A 22,136-nucleotide genomic window follows, 5' to 3' on the forward strand; every position below is an offset into this window, starting at 1 on the left:
AAAGACAGAGGTCTTGACTTTCTGCTGCAAAAAGAATTCATTTTCTAAATATTACGTTTTTTTATTTTGGATCGATTTAAACACAAACAGGACGTCTGTTTTCAAAGGGTTAAATGTGACTTTATGATTCACAATCAAAACTTCTTGATAAAGTAAAGAGTTGTTTTCTTCTGTAAAGTTTATAAGAGAAATAAAGTTGGGAAAAAAACAGGTAGACTCAAAATAGAAGAAATGAAATCAGACTGAATGTGGACGTCCTGTGCAGCAGCAGGTACTTCAGCTTTTCAAACACACAACACTGGAAATGTGCAACTGTTCCTCTGACGGCCCCGGGCAGGAAAAAGAACACAAGCACACACAACACACACACAACACACACACAACACACACACAAAGCTATCAGTGTCAAAATAAGGCTGGCCGTCTTTCTTCATTCCTAACAGTCCGACAATAATGGGAGATTTTTCACATGACTGCAGCAGTAGATTCAGAGCTGACGGCTCCATGAATTTCTTTTTCTTTCTTCTCTTTCACACAGAACGTTTCTGTCGTACATGTTCAAATCCAAGCATCAATGGTTCTGAACCTGCACGACTTGTGACGCTTATTTAACTGAGAACGATAAAAGTGAAATCCATGTATTTTGAGGCCTCACGGGAAGAAACAGAATCACTTGAAATATCAGCCCAGAGGAAACTGGAGCAAACGACGAAGCCACGACATCGGCAAAGAACTTAAAGGAAATATATACATTTAGTTCATCTGTCAGTAGACGTTCGGAAATGTCTCGATTCTTAGATGTATCGTGATGCGGACGTGTTCGAGTCTTGTTTTCAGCTAGTTTCATTGTTTGAGCTTCCTCCTCACTGCTCTGATCTGTCCTCACTTTACACTTACACATTAAACACCAGCACTGGTCACAGGTTATCAGGACACGTACAGGACTGACGTTGACACATGTTTAAACCTGCTACACACTCACACTCACTCACTCCGATTACGACGTAACGCAGCGTTTTAACTTCATCGTTGCAGAAGCAGCGACGACATGAATTCATCAGGTTCAGTGTGATGAGTCTGTAACATGTCATGACAAACACACGACTTGTCCCTGGCTCAAATGTAGATGTGGACTTTTGTGGACAATTTTAAGGTTCAACCTCGTAGGAGACACAAATAAAACAATGAAAACATTTTCTGTTGCTAATAGGTGGCGCCATGACTACACTGAAAACGTATATATATATATATTCAGGCCTCTACTGCGATCATACGAGTAGTATTTGGGCCGGAGTGAACAACAATTGAACAGCTGACCAATCAGAGCAGACTGGGCTTTGTCTCTTAAAGAGACAGGAGCTAAAACCAAGTGTTTGAGACAGAGGCTGAAAAGAGGAGCTGCAGCGACGGATGTGTTTTCTGAACATTAGAGCAAGAAAATGAATGAAGATTATCAACCTGAATATGAGCAGAACGTCTTCTGTCACACAGGAGTAAATGAGGTAAGAAAAAACAAATGCTCGCTTCTACACTTCCTCTGAGTTTTTGTGACTTCACTGGAACAAATAAAACTCAAAACACAAAAGGTTTCATTAAAAAGAAGGATTTTCAATCTGCAGACGAGTTTCCACTTTTGAATCACAGCATCATTTGTTCATTCAGGAATGAGAACACCTGGTTTAAAGTCTGCTTGTGTCACAGCGTGTTCCTGCATCAGGCTTTCTGCTGCTGTTGGTTACGTATTTTAAAAACTACACTGCAGCTGTGCCTCTGTTCAGATGCTGGTTAACAGTCTGCGGGGCCTCATGCTGCACTTCGACCCTGTGCACCTTGGCAGGCGGTGAAAGGGATTTCGGATGAATCGGGGCCTTTGGCTGGAGAGTCCGTGCGCCGCTCGCTCCTTCACGTCGTGTGTGTTTCAGGAATGTGTTGTGTGTTTGTTTGGAAAGGTTTTCTTCCTCCGAGTGTTAAACAACACGAGGAGAAAGTCTTAATTCCACTCTGCATCTTTTAGACATGTGCGAAAAACAGAAAGCCAAAGGTCTGTCGCATCACGAGCCAAGCCGCAGGATGAAGGTCAGCATTATCAATCACGATGTAGTAAATCAATTGGCAGAGAACTGAAAATCCAAGTGTGGAGCTGTTTAATCGCAGATTTAGTCGGATTAAAAACTCCAGAAATCATAAGTAGTGTCACTCAAGATATTCAGGGATGGAAATTGACCTGTTCCAAATTGTGTGAACCATCAAAATCCTTTGCGTCTCAGATAACTTCCTGTTATCAATGTCTAGGAACCCACATCGAGGATGTGTCCCGGCGGAGACGAGGAAACGATCCAAACTGTGCAGTGAACTCCTGCAACATGGTGAAACACGTTTTTAAACGTGGGCTTATAGGAATAAAACATATCTGACGAATCCTGTGATGTAATAAGATGATAACGTACAGCAGACTTTGATCTGCTTCATTAAGTATTATCAATAATGGCAAAGGTATCAATGAAATCCTCTTAATCCTCATTCAAACACCAGTTTACAGTGAAGAAACTTTACGAGCTGTTTGGTTCTTCCTGCTTCTGTCTCACATTTGATATATTCCAGATTAATCAAAATTATATATAATAACTGAAGGATGAGCCTATTGAGTGTAAATAGTATCATCCAAAGCCAACACAGCAGAGATGCTGAGAGAGAATCAGCAGCTGGTATCAAACGGACAAATACATTTACACTTTTTTTATACGTGAGCATCATGAAAATAGTGTCAGGACATTTTCTGGAGTTTGTGTTTCTCCTCTGAAGAAGCAGCAGGATATTGTCCGGGTCAGACTCTTTCACTCTGACAGTTTCCAGACATTTTACTAAGAGGCTGCAGGAAACGTTTGCGTTCTCACACACAGCCCCTCCAGAATATTTCAGGAAAATGTCTGAAAGCAGCTTGAGCTTTAATCTCTTCCTATCTATTCTTCTTTAATTTGATGAACACAAAATCTTGGACAAAGCAGATGCAGGTTTTTATTTAAGTTGAGAAGAAAAAAACTCTCAACAAAAATAATAAACTTTAACATGAAGCAAAAAATCCTCTCAGCTAAACTTAACTTCTAAAGAATAAACCCAAAGCTGACAAAATGACGGCTTATTCTCTTCTTTGTGTTGCGATATTTCACAAAAACCCTTTAATTAAGAATTAAAGCTGATTCTTCGTCTTCTGTACAGCTTCATGTAAAACACAGTGACAAAGAAAACCTAAGTCAATAAGAAAAGAGGCCGTTACTGACTCACAGCAGAAAAAAAGCGTCCCTGAGCCTCTGAATTCCAGACATAAGCCATTAAAAGGATTTGGTGTCAAAGTCCGAGGGGTCTTAAGTAACTGGTGAAGATGAAAAACGAGTCTCTGTGAAAATCTGGCCCCCCCATTAACACCGTGTTTTGGTACAAGTGGGTCTGTGTTGAGTAGCGCCGCATGCTTGGTACTCTAAGCCTATTACACCGACGTATTTCTGTGAGAGAGTGGGATGTAAAAAAAAAGAAGTAACTCACACCTCCAGACCTGATTTCAAATGAGAGGAACGAAGATGAGCCGGAGGTCACTGCAGCAGAAGAAGAAGAATCCAGTATTTAAGTTCCAGTGACACGAAGCATCTATCGCACTTGTGTCCGCACATTCTGAGGTTTCTGAGTTTTTTTTTACCCTGTTAAAAGTTTTCTTTGGTAGTTTTACTCTTGTTGAGGGTTGAGAACGGTGGACTGTCGTACTTTGTTCAGATCTATGAGACAAATTGTGATTTGTGAATATGAGCTATATAAATAACAGTTGATTTTATTTAATATTTTAACTGCTTTAAATTAAGCTCAACTATCTGGAGGACTGTCTATCTTGAATTCCATGTTCCTTTTAAAAGGTATATTCTTTTAAGATCTTTGTTTGAGTGAGTTGAAAAAGTCTGAACCTAAATATCAGGTGTGAGACGTTCCTCAGACCAGAAGAGATGTTCTGGGTCTGGATCAAACTGCATCAAATCTTGAAAAGCCCAGAAGCAGCCGAGGCACCTGTAGCTTTGTCATCAGGAACTTACAGACGAGACGTTTAATGGGACGAGACTCGGCGTTGCTTTAGTTGTAAAGTGCAGGTTTAGTGATGAAGTCGTGATGAAGAGCTGAGTCGTGATGAGAGGATATCTCACTGAGAGCAGAGGCACAAATTTCTCTCATTTGACCTTGAAGCCGAGTCTTTGTCCTTTAGTGAATTTACTGAATACGTCAGTGAGATTTCGGGGGGGGGGGGGGGAGAGAGACACTCTGTTCATAAGTGATGTCTCATTTAGCCTTGAGAGGAGAGACAGGCTCTGCTGTTGAATTCAATGGACGAACAACCTGTTCACAGTCATGAGGGAAAAAACTGATCGTGACTGAACGACGGGAGTCAGTGATTATGAAACACCTCGAAGAGAAAAACCAGAGTGTGAACGAAGAACGCGTCTCCAACTTCCTCCCGTTGTACAAAAACTACGCTGAAATATTTCAAAAACAAACACTGCGTGATCGAGGAGCGAGGCCGCGGTGTCGACATCCCACTGATTCACACTCGACCAATCACGAGCCACTTTCGTCAGACGATAGCAGATCGACCTGAGCCAGAACCCACCGCAATAACTAATAAATATCTCTCTTCCACAGAGCTGCTCAAATGTTCAAGAAGTTAGTTATTTTGATTATTTTTCAGCCGATACGTACAGTCCAGATAACGGAGTTGGTATCAAGAAGGGACCAATGGTATTAATACTAGTATTTATATGGCAAAGTCCAAGTATTGGAATCAGTATCGAGAAGGGAACAATGGTACTGGTACTTGTTTCAACCGCTTTGCAAACTCCAGGTAAGGGACTTGGTATCAACATGGGAAAAATGGTATCTGTACTCGCAATTGGTCGATATGCAAAGTCCAGGTATCGGACACGGTATCGGGTTAGGGAAAATTTTGGACAATTCGCAAAGTCCAGGGTAGGAAGCATGGTGTCACTACTCAGTATCGTCCGACTCTTAAATCGAGGTACAGGAACTGAGAAGGAATAAATGTGCACAGCTCATCTCTACGGCAACGAGCGGACAAATGATTAATGGTGATAAAACACATCAGTGTGAACCAAAGTGAACGATGTCGTCACTACAGTCTCCATAGTGAGGATCTGCAGGGGTCACGTGCGGTTGAGATTAGCAAGGTGACCTGCAGGAGGTCAGAGGTCACGCTACCTGTCTCTGGGGTCGATCCAGCTCGTGCACTGGTTGATGTGGTCGATGTAATAGACTTTTCCATCGAAGTCTCTGGCCTCCTCCCAACCCTCAGGTAGTGGCAACTCCTTCCTGGGCATGTCAGGCGAGTCTCCATGTAATGAACCGCTCTGTGCTCAGAATCCTACCAGCGAGAAAGCATCTCTGTCACCTTCATCTTCCTCTTCATCAGCGCCTCCTCCCAAAACTGCGGGTCTGCGTGAGCGCAGAATAATAATCCATAATAATCCAGCAGCAGGTTCACGGGATGAAGCGGCTCCAGCTTCCACTCGTTTCACGAACACGAACCCGCAGATGTTTGTGGGGTTTCCGCAGCTTTGCGCATGTTTCTGCAACTTTTCCTCCAAAACCGGGAGGGAAACTTTTCCTCTGCGGGGAGATTATCCACGGTCCACGGAGCACGGCCGGTGCTGCCGCCGCCGCTGTTGCTCCGTCTGTCGGCTTCAGCTCTAAAACTTCCCCGCGTCCGTTTACAAAGTCCTCACAGCTCCGGTTGAACCCCGCAGGACGTGCGGCACAGCCCCCGGTGTGGTTTCTAAGCAGCTCCCCCCTCTACAGCAGCTCGCAGCCCGGGCTCGCTCCTCCGTCCTCCTGCCTACAGGCCACCATGTTTAGCAGCGGTAACCGATGCTAGCCGCCAGCCGCGGGGCAACGAACACCGCCGATCCCCGCCGAAGAACACGCAGGCTCCGAGCGGATCCTCCGCCGTTAAAATCCCGGTAAAGTCCGCGGGGAACTCGTGTGTGAAGTTGCTCGGTGCTCCGTTCAGAAGTACCCGGGGCGGAGCGACGCGGAGCGGCGATGAAGTCTTCACGGTCCCGATCACTTCGGCCGGTCCACCACCGTCAATCACGTCACCCACCGCAGGCTGCTTCCGGCGGCACTTTCAAAGTAAAAGTGTTTGTTGACGACTTCACAATTACACTTCCGGTCAAAGCCCAATTTAAAGGTTAGAAATACACATTATACTTAATAGATTTAATTATACTGTGAATAATACTGACAGGATCTATGACTGGTATATAATATAGAATTTAGGAATCATAGAGCGGTGACCTCATGTGTGGAGTTTATGTGTTACGTGTTAATACAATTAAATGAGTTTCATTAGTGAAGCTCCGGATCATATTATTTCAAAGCATTTTACATGGAGAAACCAACAGATCCCACAACGAGCAGCTCTGACGACTGTGGAGAGAAGAAACTCTTCATCAGCTGGAAGACACCAGAGGAAGTGTGGACATTCTGAAGACAGGAGACAGAAGAGAGAGGGACCAGTCCTTCTGTTGTCTCAACACTAAGGCAATTTACCAACAACCGAGTTGTGTGGCAATAAAGTATTGAAATCTTGAAAAATCTTGACATTTATAATTCAATTACACAAAGAGAGAAATGCGAGCACAAAGGGCATAATAACTATTAACACAAATGACCTTAACAAAGACATAAAAACACTTTTGGGTTCACACAATTACACAATCAAAATTTACTTCATGATTGACAGAGTCACGTTTGAGAGCTGATGCTGACGCCTAGAGTAAAGTAGAGTAGAGTACAATGCAGTATATTATAGTACAGTACAGTACAGTACAGTAGGTTATAGTAGAGTACAGGAGATAAGAGTACAGTAAATTATAGTAAAGTACAATACAGTATATTACAGTACAGTATAGTACAGTATAGTACAGTATATTATAATACAGTATAGTACAGTACAGTATATTATAGTGCAGCATAGTATATTAGAGTACAGTATTTATAGAACAGTACAGTATATTATAGTACAGTATAGTATAGTAAAGAATAGTACAGTATATTATAGTACAGTATAGTATATTATAGTACAGTATAGTAAATAATAGTACAGTATATTATAGTACAGTATATTATATTACAGTAAAGAATAGTACAGTATATTATAGTACAGTATAGTATATTATAGTACAGTATAGTATAGTAAAGAATAGTACAGTATATTATAGTACAGTATATTATAGTACAGTATAGTACAGTATATTATAGTACAGTATAGTATATTATAGTACAGTATAGTACAGTATAGTATATTATAGTACAGTATATTATAGTACAGTATAGTATATTATAGTACAGTATAGTATATTATAGTACAGTAAAGTATATTATAGTACAGTATATTATAGTACAGTATAGTATATTATAGTACAGTATAGTATAGTACAGTATATTATAGTACAGTACAGTATATTATAGTACAGTATAGTATATTAAAGTACAGTATATTACAGTATAGTATATTATAGCACAGTATAGTATAGTACAGTATAGTATATTATAGTACAGTATAGTATAGTACAGTATAGTATTTATAGTACAGTATATTATAGTACAGTATAGTATAGTACAGTATAGTACAGTATATTATACTACAGTATAGTATATTATAGTACAGTATAGTACAGTATAGTATATTATAGTACAGTATAGTATATTATAGTACAGTATAGTATAGTAAAGAATAGTACAGTATATTATAGTACAGTATAGTACAGTATATTATAGTACAGTATAGTATATTATAGTACAGTATAGTATATTATAGTACAGTATAGTATAGTACAGTATAGTATATTATAGTACAGTATATTATAGTACAGTATAGTATATTATAGTACAGTATAGTATATTATAGTACAGTAAAGTATATTATAGTACAGTATATTATAGTACAGTATAGTATATTATAGTACAGTATAGTATAGTACAGTATATTATAGTACAGTACAGTATATTATAGTACAGTATAGTATATTAAAGTACAGTATATTACAGTATAGTATATTATAGCACAGTATAGTATAGTACAGTATAGTATATTATAGTACAGTATATTATAGTACAGTATAGTATAGTACAGTATAGTATTTATAGTACAGTACAGTCACAGATCTCCAGTTTTCTGTAATAGCAAACATTAAGCTAACAGCGGCCTCTGGTGGTCAATGTGCTGAAGTTCTGCTGGTTCTGTAACAGGTTGAATTTGATTTGTCACGTTTGTTGAAAGATTCTCTGATCCAGTAAGAATCTTTAACTCAGTGACAAACATGCTGATCAAATGATGACATGGAAACATAACTGACTCGTTACACAACATCTGAATCAGTTTTACACTGATCTGATCAAACACTGTCGCTGTGGCTCTGGTATCAGTTGTTTAATGTGCACATTTAAAACACCAGTGTTCATCCTCATCTGTAATAATGATAATATATAATAATAATAATAATAATAATAATAATAATAATAATAATATATCAGTCATTAAACTCTATGTCAGAGAGTGAACTCTAGAGGGAGCTGTTCACCTTCACTATCTTCTTATGGTGAAATGAATGAAAACATTATCACTGCTCATGTATTACTAGTATTACAACCACCACCACCTCTACTACTACTACTACTACTGCTACCATTACTACTTATAATAATGTAGTATAAATACTACCACTACTTCCACTGATAACTATAATTACGATGATACTAAACAGCTTTGACAAACAAGTCGTTCCCACATGGTCAGGAGGTTCATCAGGTATAAAAACACATTTGCCACCAAATTTAGGTTAAAAAACTCATAAATATCAACATTATTATAATAATTATTATTATTATTATCATCTGTTGTAGTAATAATAGTGGATGTGCTGTCACCTTCCTTATTATTTTATTACAACAACAAAAAAAAGTATATTATTTGCCTTACATAATAAATAAACTGTCTCCACTGTCGGCCATTTTGGATCAAATCATTTACAAGTTAGTAACCTCTGTTACTATGGTAACTAATGATACATTGTTACTATGGGATGGAATTTCTGACTTTATCAATAATGTGGTGAAAAGCAAATAAAAGCACAAGATGTTGGATATTTTTATTTTTATTTTAAATGTTGATAAAAAAAAAAGAAAAATGATTAAATATTCACAGCTGAGAAGCTGGAACCAACTAAAGTTGAAAACCAGACTAATGTGATTCATCGATTGTCTAAAGAGTCGCTGATTTGTTTTCCTCTCAATCGGTTAATCGATCGATTCGTCACAGCTGTTGACCCCGAGGTGGCAGGAGCCGCAACCCCTCGGCAGTGTCGAAGTTTCCGAGCGGCAGTGAACGCCTCCTCTCCCGTGGAACAACAACACGCGGACTCCGTCACACGTGAAGCCGCAGCAGAGGCACCAGCAGGCGGCCGCAACACTCTGGTGCTGCCGGTGTCCTGGAGCCAGAGAGCCTCCCTCCGCAGCCCGCTACCCCTCTCCCTCCCCGGGCAGCAGCCTCCCCTCCGTCCCCTCCACACATGGTTCTCCTCCGGAACATCTCCATCGCCCTCACCGCCGCCGTGGCCGCGCTCGGGTCCGCGCTCTTCATCGCCCTCAACTACTTCTACAGGAGGAAGATATGGTCTCATCACAGGGACTATACAGCCATTACTGAGGTCAGACACTTTATTATATATTATTATATTATGTTATATTATAGAGTCTCAATATACAGCCATTACTGAGGTCAGACACTTTATTATATTATATTATATTATATTATATTATAGAGTCTCAATATACAGCCATTACTGAGGTCAGACACTTTATTATATATTATATTATATTATATTATATTATATTATATTATATTATATTATATTATAGAGTCTAAATATACAGCCATTACTGAGGTCAGACACTTTATTATATTATATTATATTATAGAGTCTAAATATACAGCCATTACTGAGGTCAGACACTATATTATATATATTATATTATATTATATTATAGAGTCTCAATATACAGCCATTACTGAGGTCAGACACTTTATTATATTATATTATATTATATTATGTTATATGATAGAGTCTAAATATACAGCCATTACTGAGGTCAGACACTTTATTATATATTATTATATTATGTTATATTATAGAGTCTCAATATACAGCCATTACTGAGGTCAGACACTATATTATATATATTATATTATATTATATTATAGAGTCTCAATATACAGCCATTACTGAGGTCAGACACTTTATTATATTATATTATATTATATTATATTATAGAGTCTAAATATACAGCCATTACTGAGGTCAGACACTATATTATATATTATATATTATATTATGTTATATTATAGAGTCTAAATATACAGCCATTACTGAGGTCAGACACTTTATTATATTATATTATATTATATTATATTATATGATAGAGTCTAAATATACAGCCATTACTGAGGTCAGACACTTTATTATATTATATTATATTATATTATATTATATGATAGAGTCTAAATATACAGCCATTACTGAGGTCAGACACTTCATTATATTATATTATATTATATGATAGAGTCTAAATATACAGCCATTACTGAGGTTAGACACTTTATTGTATTATATTATAGAGTCTCAATATACAGCCATTTCTTTTATATATTTTTTTGTTGTCTGACTTGGACTGAAAAAGCTGCATGAGTCTGTTATTGCATGTGTGTGAATGAATGAACAAGAGGAGAAAGTGTGATGATGAAATGATTGCGGCGCTGATGGTCACGATGAAGATGCTTCTTGAAGATGATGATGATGCTGGTGATGAGTTCACACATGGTTGTCCACTGCTGATGGGAAACTTTATTTTGTGGAGTGAACGAGACACGAAAGAGCTCAGTGTCAGATGAAGAATCCAGCAGAGGTCAGAGGTCAAATATCTTCAGACAGAAAGAACTAATAAGATCCATTAAATGTTGAGTCCATTGATGATCAGTTAATCAAAGTCTTGTCCGGAGCGTCTGATTTATGCAGATTTGCTGCTCGTCCCTGTACGTTTATTGGTTTGTTAGAGTCACAGAAGAAACCGTGAGAATCTCTTACGTTCCATAGAAACATCACATCCCGATCAACACCAGGACAAAATGTCTCCATCATCAGAAGAGCTTCAGATCATAATGTGTGTTTCAAGGAGACATAACGTTCGTCGTCTCACAGGAACAAAGCTCCAGAGACTAAATTAAACGATTCTTCAATAACTGCAGACGGATCTCTTAATGAAGTCTGTCTGCTCGTCTCTTATCTGGTTTCCTGGATTAAATCAGCCGCAGCCTCTAACAAGGCTCAGGCTGATTTAACCGGCTCAGTGTGTCTGTGGAGGATAATGTTAGAGTGGAAATGTTTTGATCCCAGCAGGAAGCAAACGTTCACCGTGATTTTCTCTGTAATCAGCTCCGGAAAACAGGGTCATTGACTAACAGCGTGTTTCTTTGAGAATTGATCAGTGAGACAGCAGCAGATTAACCTGATGTGACAGAACGCTCAGCTTCACTCTAATTTCCTGAAAAAGGAAACTTAAACTCAAACGGCCGAAGGAAAATAATCTTACACAGAGAAAACAATCAACGAATCCAGTTGAACATCTCTGAGGTTTATTCGACCATTTTACCAAGAAAAACCACTGAACCCATAAACTGTGACTGAAGATGGACGACGTGTCTCCACTTCCTCCGGAAATGAAGCCAAAATAGCTCAGATACGAACGCCACCATCTTGTGATGACATCACAGGGAGTCAGTCGTAATCGTGGCGTGGAGCTGCTGTACCGAAGTCCACTTAAATTGCAAAAAATTCATGCTCACCGTCTGAACGTTACGAAAAGAGAAATTTACAAAATAAAGAAAAAGAAAAAGCAAAGAAAGAAAAATAATCTCAACATTTAATCTCAGAAAAACTCCTGGGACTCGAGTTTCCTTCTCTTCTTCTTCTTCTCATGAATTAAATACGAGCTGGTTACAACACGTCTGTGTGATCGATCCCTCGTGTTGCCGAGCATCTGCTTCGCCGGAGTGTCCTTGAGCAAGACGTTAAGTCCCTGTCAGATCCAGCGGTGCAGCTGAGCTTCACTTCTCTCTCTACCTGTGGAGCCGAAGAAAACTGTGGAAATCAATACACCATCGCTGTTTCTTTATGGGAGATACGTGAGTGTGTGTGAACGAGCAGGAGTCCGAGTCAAATCTGAAAAAATCCAGATAAAAGGCCAGAGCTCACGTTTGATTTGAAAAAAGGCAATTTGTCTAAAGACAATAATCTGTGTGGAGACAAAGCTTCAGATTAACGTCTCCGGTGTAATCCTGGCGGCAGGACGTCTGATACTCACCAAAATAAAGGAAAAGCAGTTTGGCCTCTGCAGCTTCAGCAGCAGCTTCAGCTCTGTCAGAGTTGAATCCCTCAGCGGCTGCGTCAGCCTGAAATAGACGTCACTGTACCTGCTGCTACGCTAAACACAGCTACACCCGTCACTGATCACTGCCAGAAACATGTCATCACCCAGACATCTCACATTCATCCTCTGAGCTCGTTCTGCTTCAGTCACAGCGTCGGTGTAGTTTCATCTGAGGAATCTAATGAGGCCATTCTGAAGGTGTGATCGTAAAAAATGACAATAAACTCTTGGTTCAGGCTCAATCATGTGTCAGCAGAGTTCAGTGAGACATTTTTAATAAGGGAGCAAAAACTGTGTCGGCTCTAAAAGGTCTGATATGAATTTCAAAACAACCTCCACAGAGCTGTAGCCCCACGTCTCTCTGCACGTGATGTGAATAAGGAACGAGCTGATGACTGACGTGTGTCTCAGAGGGACTTCCTGGTGTCTCACGAGTGAAGAGCAAGAGCTGAGGTTTGAATCCAGCTGAGCGTCAGACAGATGTTTTCAGACCTGAACTGCCTCACATGCTCCTCACATGTTCCCGACGTGTTCCCGACGTGTTCCTGACGTGTTCTGCAGGTTCTGTTTGTGAGAACAAACATCTGAGATAGTGTCTCTGGACATTTTCTGGATCTTCTCCTGCAGCCTCCTGGTAAAACATCTGTAAAATGTCAAAGTGAGTCCATGTGAGCGGAGTGGATGTGTTGATGAGGTTTCTAACAAGAACACAAACATCTCAGGACGTAGAAGACGAAGACGCTCCAGATCTTTTGGTGATGAGGACCGACGCCGGTGTGGATGAGCTGGAACTCCAGAAAATGTCCAGACACTGTTTTTATGACACTTTCCTGCGTTTGTTTTTTAAAAGTTCTTTATATGGACACAGTGAAACATTACGTTCTCCCGTCTCTGCAGCTTCTCTCAAATCTGAGTTATTCACAGTAATAACAGCCGAGTTATCATTGTGTAGTTTTACCTCCAGAGGTTTGCAGACGCTGATTCGTATTCCTGAACATTTGTGTCTCTCACAGTCTCAGGGTCAGAGTCCCAACAGCCTGACGCTTTCAGTGTGATTCACAACGAGGATCCATTCTGCAGATGTGACAACAATGGAGTGGATTCTTGCTGCTTGCTAATTTGCTTCAGTACAGAAGAGACTGCAACAAATGAGGATCTTCATTATTCATTAGTTCAGAATAAACAGAACAGATTTCTCATCAGAGACTCACTGTCCTCAAATTAACACAACACAAAGTTCTCACCTTTAATCAGCAGCTGGATGAAAGTGAGTCTGAAACTTTGTAATGTGAAGAATTCTAGGGTTTGGTGGATCAGGAAGCAGAGGATCATGGGTAATATCCAGCGTATGAATGAGACGACACAATCACATCTCGACACATTGATAGACTTGATCCCAGCAGAGTTAATCAACACATACGTGGCTGCAGGGGGCGCTGTTGATCAGTATATCGTGTTGCTTTATATAAAATACATTCTGTGTTTAACTTTTACCCGCAGGAGGAGGAGGAGCGTGGGAAGCGTCAGGTCCTGGTCCTCGGTCTGGACGGAGCAGGGAAGAGCAGCATGCTGCAGGGTTTGACCCCCGGGGAGCCGGCGGCTAAGAGAGGCCGCTGCCGGCCCACCCGTGGCTTCAACTTCATGAGCCTCAATGCCCCCGCCTGCCAGCTGGACTTTCTGGAGAGTAAGACCCCTTTTATCTCCCACAATCCAACAGTGCAGGCTCTGCGAGGAGTCGAGGGGGCCATTTATGATTTATCAGATAGAACGATATGAAGAAATGGACAGAACGTTTGCGCCTCTGTTCAAAACAGTTTATATTTAAAGATGCGTCTCCTCTTCCTCCCACTCTCTAGAAATGAAGCCAAAATATCTCAGATACAAATGCTGCCACCATGATGATGTCATTTAGAGGGTCCGCCCATGCACGTGCTCGACCAATCCTGAGTCAGTGTCAGCTGTCAATCATGACGTCACCGCCTGTCATTAAATAACTAATTAAACTAAACTGATCAGAAACTTGAACAAACATCAGTGAGATAAGAACGAGCCTTTATGATGTTTACTGCAGTCAGCCACCAGGGGGCGATCCAGATGTTTTGGCTTCATCTTGGTGAACCGTCACGTCGTCCATCTTTATTTACGATCCATGGCACAGTTGGGCGTTTGCTAAATTAAACACTGATGCTAACGCCACATAATTGAAACGTTTGAAGTTCTCTGTCAGAAGAAGTTTGAAAGTGCAGATTGTTGGAAAATCCCTGAAAATGGCTCCAGACTGTATTTTGTGGTTCTGAGTGTGATGTGAAAACACTTGTGACGAAACGTACGCTGCAGTTTGAGAATGTGGTCGACAAAGGCGCCGCTCCTTTCGTTGACCCGGAACCGAAATGAATCAGTCTCGTCTGCTGATGTTTTCCAATAAAATAAACCTACTATGCTGACTACAGACCAAAGACTAGCTACAGATACACATTAGTGCACGTACAGTGTGTACAGTAAGTACAGTGTGTACAGTGTGTTCAGTGTGAACAGCAGACGTTTGTTCCTGGTGTTTCTCAGCCAAATTAAAAATGTTTGGCGTAACGGTTCAGAAACAATCACCGTTCAGATCGTACTTGGGTTTTAGAGGTACAGTGTATTTTGTCTGCCACAGGACGCTGGACTGGAGTTTCAAATTGAGTTCTGCAGACAAAACAAGTTGCAGAACCGAAATGCCCTCACTGAAGATTTCCAGTACAAATGCGTGCACTGTTACGCCACCTATATATTCACTTTGAAATTGCAGGGACAATGCTCATTTTGAACTGTGGCTTTGGGTCATCTCTTGTATTCAGAACCAGATCGGTTCTGTTCAGCATGAAGGTTTCAACGGTGACATCAGATCTTATTTTACTCAAATCTGCCGTTTTATTTTTAACCAATAAACTATAAATCCTCCAAATGAGCTTCCTCTGAAAACTGCAGCTAAAAATAACACGGATGACTTTGTTTTTCATTCCGAGGCGTTAAACTGCAGTCGGCCTCAGGATGAGTCTCTGTGGATGAATCTGCAGCAGCAGTGTCACGATCTGCTGCTGATTTATTCATGATCTGAAAACAGAAATCTGAGGATGCCGAGATTCTGTTTTTCCTCATGTGGGAAAGTGGGAGGAACAAACACCCTCTCGATCAGAAGACTTCAGAGACGTTTGAGTCTTTGTCTTTGTCTCGGTGACATTGATGCCCAGAGTCCGACGGGGACGGAGGAGAAATCCAGTTTTTAAACTGCACATGAGAAGATGCAGATTAGATCAGAGAGGATCATCAGATCACATGATCAACACATGAAAGATCTACAGATGGGTTTGAATCCTCACACACAGACACACTGAGCAGTTTGAACACATGTAAAACACACACGACCAGAACCTGGAGACATGTTCAAATGCTGCATTTAAGTGCTGCTGGAAAACTGGGACATCTGGGCCTCAAGTTTAACTTCAGAGTGAGGAAGACGTTTTGTTAAAAAAAGAGGTTATGTTTTCACCCCTGTTCGTTTATTTGCTTGAACTTGTTGAACTAATGGGTCAAGAAAGAAAAGTACAGACATTTTTTTAAGAGATTCATTCATGGACATATTCAGAGGACTGATAGTTATGAGTGGGTGTAATTTGGTGCAGCTTGAATTTAAGGAACTGAACTCTACTGAGTGTCATTCCGGTTCAGGTTTTGAATCTTAAAATTGTTTTACATGTGAACCTGCCTGCTCCACCTCGGTTTAAAGACTCGTGAACAGGGACGTCACTCACCCTGTCAACGGAAACGTTTAAGGCTGCAGCCTCACGCTCAGAAAACACAAACCAGTGAAGCTTTAACTCGACATCTCTCGATTCAGAAGATATTTTGGATCCAAACCCAAATTAAACAAGTTCTTACTTGACTCATGTCTCATTCCTCCAAAGTTTCTACTGACAAACACTGAAAATACATCTCCTTCACTCTTGAGGGGATTTTCAAACCAACTAACTCCAGTAAAAACACACTCAGCGTCTGTTGTGTGTGTGTTGTGTGTTTAATAAGTCGTCCTGTAGAGCAGCAGGACGAGCGTCCCGCTGAGATCACTGACTGCTCGTACCGCTCAGCATCAGGCCTCAGTACCACATCACGTTAACAGCTATTTGCTGCTGCCACATCTCATCAGCCGCAGGTTCATCACCGCCCAGTTACCTAGCAACATTCTCCATTAAGTGAGAGCTGAAGTCAGAGCCGCTCCTCGTGTGGCCGCCGGTCGTCTCTGCTGAAGGTCAGTTCTTCGCACAGCGGGATTGTGGGATGTTAAAGTTCTGAAAGTCTGCCCCCACTGCAGCTGTTTAACAAATCTTCGTTGTGGATGTGACAGTTTTTTGAGACTGAAAAACTCTGATCATTTCCTGTCAGAGTCCATCAGTGAAGTGACTCAGCCGACCGTCCACAGATCAGTAGAGAAAAGGATCTGAGCTGAACGTCCGCCCGCAGCCAGCACCTCTCACATCTGAAGAGCTGAACATTTAAGACCGAACAAATCCAACAACTGGGAGCACAGAGAGTCAAATGAAAAATGTCCTCGGCTCAGAGGAAACAAACCATCGATTCTAAAGCACTTCTGACAACAGGAAGAAGAACGACTGAGAAAGAAGAAAAGAAAAATGTTTGAAGAAGGCAGAAAAAGTAAAGTAAAGAAAAAACACTAAAGCGATTCATCCACAAGTAAAGAACAATATGAGCCTCTGAAAGAAACAACCAAGAAACATTTAGAGAATGTGGAGAAAAACAGATTGTGTAAAAATAAAAGCTCAGACTCGTGAAAAGAGTAAAGACAGAAGCTTCACAGTTTTATTTTGCTCTGAGCTTCGCTGACACTTCATGTCTGGAGGCAACAAGACGGAAAAAATGAATTAGACCAATTTCCTCCAGCGGAGAAACGTGGTTATAAATAATGGCTAAATAGGCTTCACCTATTTCATCCCTCAGTGGGAAGTAGATTAGTGATTTAATTCAGTCTGCTGCACATCTCAAATTAATCTGTGGCCAATTAGTTTAAAGCAGGAACACCAGCAGGTCATTTATTCAACTTCTCTTCCTTGAACACAAAGGACACGAAGAAAAAATCTGAAATGTCCTCGAGAGACTGGATCAGTCGAGGCCACGTCTGTTTGTTTGTCTTCGGTCGACCTCCGAGCAACACTTTGTTTGTGTCGATCGATAAAAGAACATCCTGTTTATCCTTGAATCCACTCGCTGCTTGTCAATACAACCTCATGTCATTATGGAGATGCCCAGTTACAACCAGTGCAGCGTCGTAACACTTTGATAAAGAAATTGTCTTCAAACTTTATGATCAGACAATTTGGATTAAAAGAGATTTCACACATTTCTGCGTTTGATACAAAAGTAAAAGGCAGAACGACAAGAAGAGATGTTGAGATATTCACTGACTTCTCTACTCGACTTTACCAAGTGTCACAACCGGCTCAGACGAGTGTGACGAGGAGGGAGATGACAAATGTTGACGGTTATATTTTAAGACATTTATTTAAACAGAACAAGACACAACGTGTGTCCACAAACACAGGGAGGCTGCCGTCGGGAGTCAGAGAGAGACAACCTCGTCCCTCAGAGAGCGCAAGAGAGAGAGAGACGCGAATGAGGCGAGGCCTTCTAAAGGGCAGAGCACACAGGGACACCTAGTGTCCAGATGAGGGTGGAGGGGGTCGTCACAGAGGTCACAGTGAAACTTTGACCTTTAACCTCCAAATTCAATCAGTTCATCCTTGAGTCCAAGTCAATCTCCGTCCCAAATTTGCAGATGTTTCCTCGTTACGTTCCTGAAATCTCGCATTCACAAGTGAAGGACGTACGGACATTGAATCGTACCGAAGCTGTAAAACATTCAGAGAAAGAACGTGAAAGACCGACGGAGACTCACAGAGATTAAGTGTTTACGAATGTTTCTCTGTTGCAGTTGGGGGAGGGGAGGACCTGCGGCGGTACTGGTCCGAATACCTGAGGAGGACTCACGTTCTGGTGTATGTGGTCGACTCGTCCGACAGGAAACGCCTCCCGCTGGCGAAGGCTGAACTGCACCGCCTCCTGAGGGTGGAGCCTCAGCTGCCTGTGGTCATCCTGGGAAACAAACAGGTAAATGACTAAATGTTCCGTGTTTCAGAAACAAATACATCTGTTTCATTGTTAGAGCAAAGAAATGCAGTTTTAATAAGCTACACAGAAATGAATGGAAACCTGAAAATCTAAAACCCTGAAGTGCATTAAAAAAAAATACATTTATTATTATAAACTTAACGTACGAGTTTAAAATGGTGAAAATAGAAAAAGTCACATTTCTCTCTCATTACTTATAACGGCTCTGAAAATAATGTTAACAAAACTGAAGTTACTTCAAGAGATGATGCGTTGGTGACAGCAGGAACGAGTCGCTCCCTCTTTATTTATTCAGCAGAGATGATCCATCGTTCCCTCAGAATAAAACATGAACCTACGAGGGAAGCAGGAGCCTTCGTCCCTTGTTCTGTCAGAACGCTGCAGCTTTGATCCGCTCAGACCTGAGGGTCACTTTAAGAAATGATTGATGAGGTCGTCTCAGCTCGAGCTGAACAAGAGGTTCTGTTCACAGAAGCTGCACAAACAGGTGCATCACATTCTATCCGGTGGTTAAACCATCCAAATACCTTCACAGGTACCAAGTGAACGCTCTTCTCCTCTTTCATCTCCAGAAATAATGAGGACACTTCAAACAGGACGACTCCTGCAGAGATGAAAGAGCCGAGTGCTTTTAAAAACCGTGGTTATTTTTCAGGTTGCGCTGCCGAGCTCTGAAACCATAAAGTCAAAATGAAATATTTGACTGGGAGCACGCTCTGTGAGTTACAGGCACCCAGGTCAACGTCTCTTTGCACAATGAATACTTGTCAGACCATGTTTTAGCGTCATGTAGCTCCACAGTCATTAAGAGGATAAATATCTACTTTTAAACTTTTCTTCTCATGAAAATAACTACATTTGTTCAGTTTGACCAGACTCTGTTTGTTCAGTGGGTTGTGTTGAGGCTCCTGTGCATTTTTCTGCTTGAGTGGTTTAAGTATAAAATAATAAATCAATGCTATCGAGTCTCGGTTGCAGCCATGAGCAGAATAAAAAACAAAACACAATGAAGGACAGAACTTCAAACTGGATTAGGACGTGAAATAAATCCATTATTTTGTTTGGCGTGACGTCCTTCCCATGATTCATGTCTCTCTGAGTAAACAAATTTAAAAAACGAGGAGGTTTTTTTTTAACCACTTTGTTCTCAGCCTCGACTCCGGCTGCGTTCAAACAGCACAGAGGATGTTTCCAGCAGAAGCTGCTGGAGACGACGTGGTGCGAGGAAACGTGTGCAGGCTGGATCTGACGCCGCCCTCCCACACGTCTCCACATATGATCCAGCGTGTGAAAACATCACGTGTGGTTATTGGCACTCAAACATTGTGAATTATACTTTAATGGTGATTTCAGTCAAGTCAGTGTCATCAGATAAATTATGTTCACTGGTCAGTTTGTTCCACAACATCTTTACTTCATGCTCAAAACAGAATTTTCTTCACATCTGAAGGAAAATGTTTACGTCCACGACTGTGACGTTATTAGAGACCATTTTGCCGTTGCTAAGCAACGATGTTCTAACGACTCAACAACTTGAACGTTAAGTATGAACCCGACTTCCCTCACGAGCTCCGTCAGAGGCAGCATGACCAGCAACCTTTCTACCAACATTTCCAAACATTTAAACACAAAACAGAAGTTAAGGTAGAAACGTTCTTGATAAAATTTAATATTGAAAAAAATGTTTCTTGTCAAACTGGTTGTAACTGGTTTCATGCTCCTCGCAGGATAAGCCCAATGCCATCGGTGTGTCGGAGTTACATGAGGCCTTGTCTCTCGGCTCCTTGACCGAGGACAGGAAGCTGTTCCTCTTGGCCGCTCAGCTGGATTCAGACAAAGCCCTGAGGAACTCCTGCTGGGGCCTGGACACCTTCCAGGACCTCCTGCTACAGCTCGTCTAACCCCCCCCCCGCAGAAGACGAGGAGATGGAGGGATGGAAGCAAAGGGATGGTTTCAGGACGTCCTCCTCCTCCTCATATAAGCTCGATTTTTTGAGGCAAAGGAGGAGGAAATAGGGAAGGTTTCTGAAGCAGAGGAGTTGAAGATGAAACTCGGAGTCTTCTCCTCCTTTTCCTCAAACTACGTCAGCTCGTTATTTTCAAAGTCACCTCCTCCTCCACCAGCAGCTCGATTTCTCCCGACTCATCATCCTCTCCGGAGGAGAGGAGGACGAGGGTTTATTCTCAGATCTGTGACTCAGAACCACACATTTCACCTCCTGCCAATGACTCCGATGTTCCATTTATCTAAATGTCACCAGGTTGATTTCAGCCTTCAGTTTCAACTCCATCAAAAAGATCGTAGATGCAGAAAATACTGATTTCTCTTGGTTTGCCTTTTTTTCTGAAAGCTGTGCGGCAGAGCAGAACAGGCAACACCTCGGGTTGCCAGGTTGGAGTTGCCGAAGCTGCACCAGCTCGGTGAAGCAACTGATTTAATAGCGGCTTCTGAGATTTGTGGATTCTGTGAGGGAATTTAACTCCCTGATATTTTTCTTGCTTGTCAGGTTTCAACACTTCCATGTAACATCTCCTCACAGCACCATGTGGATTTTTAAATGTCTCCCTCGTGTCACAGAGCAGAATGTAGAATCCAGTAAAACCACACGTCTTTGAATGTATCAGTGATTTTTAAATGGTCTTGTACAGAGAAACTGGACTCAGCTTAGTTCAGATGTTTGTGATGAACGTGAACATTTATTCCTTTTGATGTCGTGTTGCTCTGCAGAAATGTTCTTATCACACGAAGCAGGATTTTCAGTGGAGCGACTGCGTTCCTGTTTTCTTGTGCTGCATATGAATTCATGCATGTGGTCTTGTGTTCTCTTTTAAAACTGAAGCTGCAGTTTCCATTAAATTAAGTCTCAATGTCTTTTCTGCAACTTCACAATCTCACTGACCAGAGGACAGTTGATCTGCTCTGAAAACAACACGGCTGGATCTATAACATGTGGGCTGACACAGCACGTCAATGCAGACATAAAGATAAAACTGTGTGTGTGTGTGTGTGTGTGTGTAGGTGGCTGACCTCGTGTTGTCGAGCAAAGTTCAACACTTTACACAACAGGAAGTTCTCGTTCAGCTGAGTCGTGTTCCTGAGAGCAAGAAAACTCTGTTTGTAGATAAATGTCGTCTTCCACTGAAGCTGAGGATCGTCCAGATTAAAGATGAATAACGTTCTTAAAGGAATGGAACTCATTTAATGATTCTGTACTCCACATTGAAAGGTGGCAGATGGACCAAACTAAGATAGACGTTACATAAATGTTTCTCAAAAATAGTTTCAGTGATCGTCAGTAGTTTTAATCACACCGATATAAAAACACCACGCACTTCAAGATGGTGGCGCCCGAATCCTGGCTTTTTTTGATTTTTTAAAGAGAGAGGAAGTGGAGAAACATCCTACATCTTTATTTCGTCAC

General features: G+C 41.2%; 2 protein-coding genes across 2 annotated transcripts in view; one reads left to right on the forward strand and one right to left on the reverse strand.

Annotated features, from left to right (window-relative positions):
• wwc1 (WW and C2 domain containing 1) overlaps positions 1–6,149 on the reverse strand; it is a 28,316-nt gene extending 22,167 nt beyond the window's left edge. Inside the window, exon 1 of the mRNA XM_069539856.1 lies at positions 5,251–6,149. Coding sequence (XP_069395957.1) covers positions 5,251–5,369 — 119 coding nt within the window. The 5' untranslated portion in view covers positions 5,370–6,149. The remainder of the gene's footprint in view (positions 1–5,250) is intronic.
• A 3,299-nt stretch (positions 6,150–9,448) lies between these two features.
• arl10 (ADP-ribosylation factor-like 10) lies at positions 9,449–21,586 on the forward strand. Its single transcript, XM_069510373.1, has 4 exons — positions 9,449–9,758; positions 14,035–14,218; positions 18,518–18,693; positions 20,442–21,586. The coding sequence occupies exons 1-4, from the start codon at positions 9,621–9,623 to the stop codon at positions 20,613–20,615; spliced, it is 672 nt and encodes a 223-aa protein (XP_069366474.1). The 5' UTR covers positions 9,449–9,620; the 3' UTR covers positions 20,616–21,586.
• Positions 21,587–22,136: the final 550 nt, after the last annotated feature.

The sequence above is a fragment of the Paralichthys olivaceus genome, chromosome 15 (genome assembly GCF_024713975.1).
Source record: "Paralichthys olivaceus isolate ysfri-2021 chromosome 15, ASM2471397v2, whole genome shotgun sequence".
NCBI lineage: Eukaryota > Metazoa > Chordata > Actinopteri > Pleuronectiformes > Paralichthyidae > Paralichthys > Paralichthys olivaceus.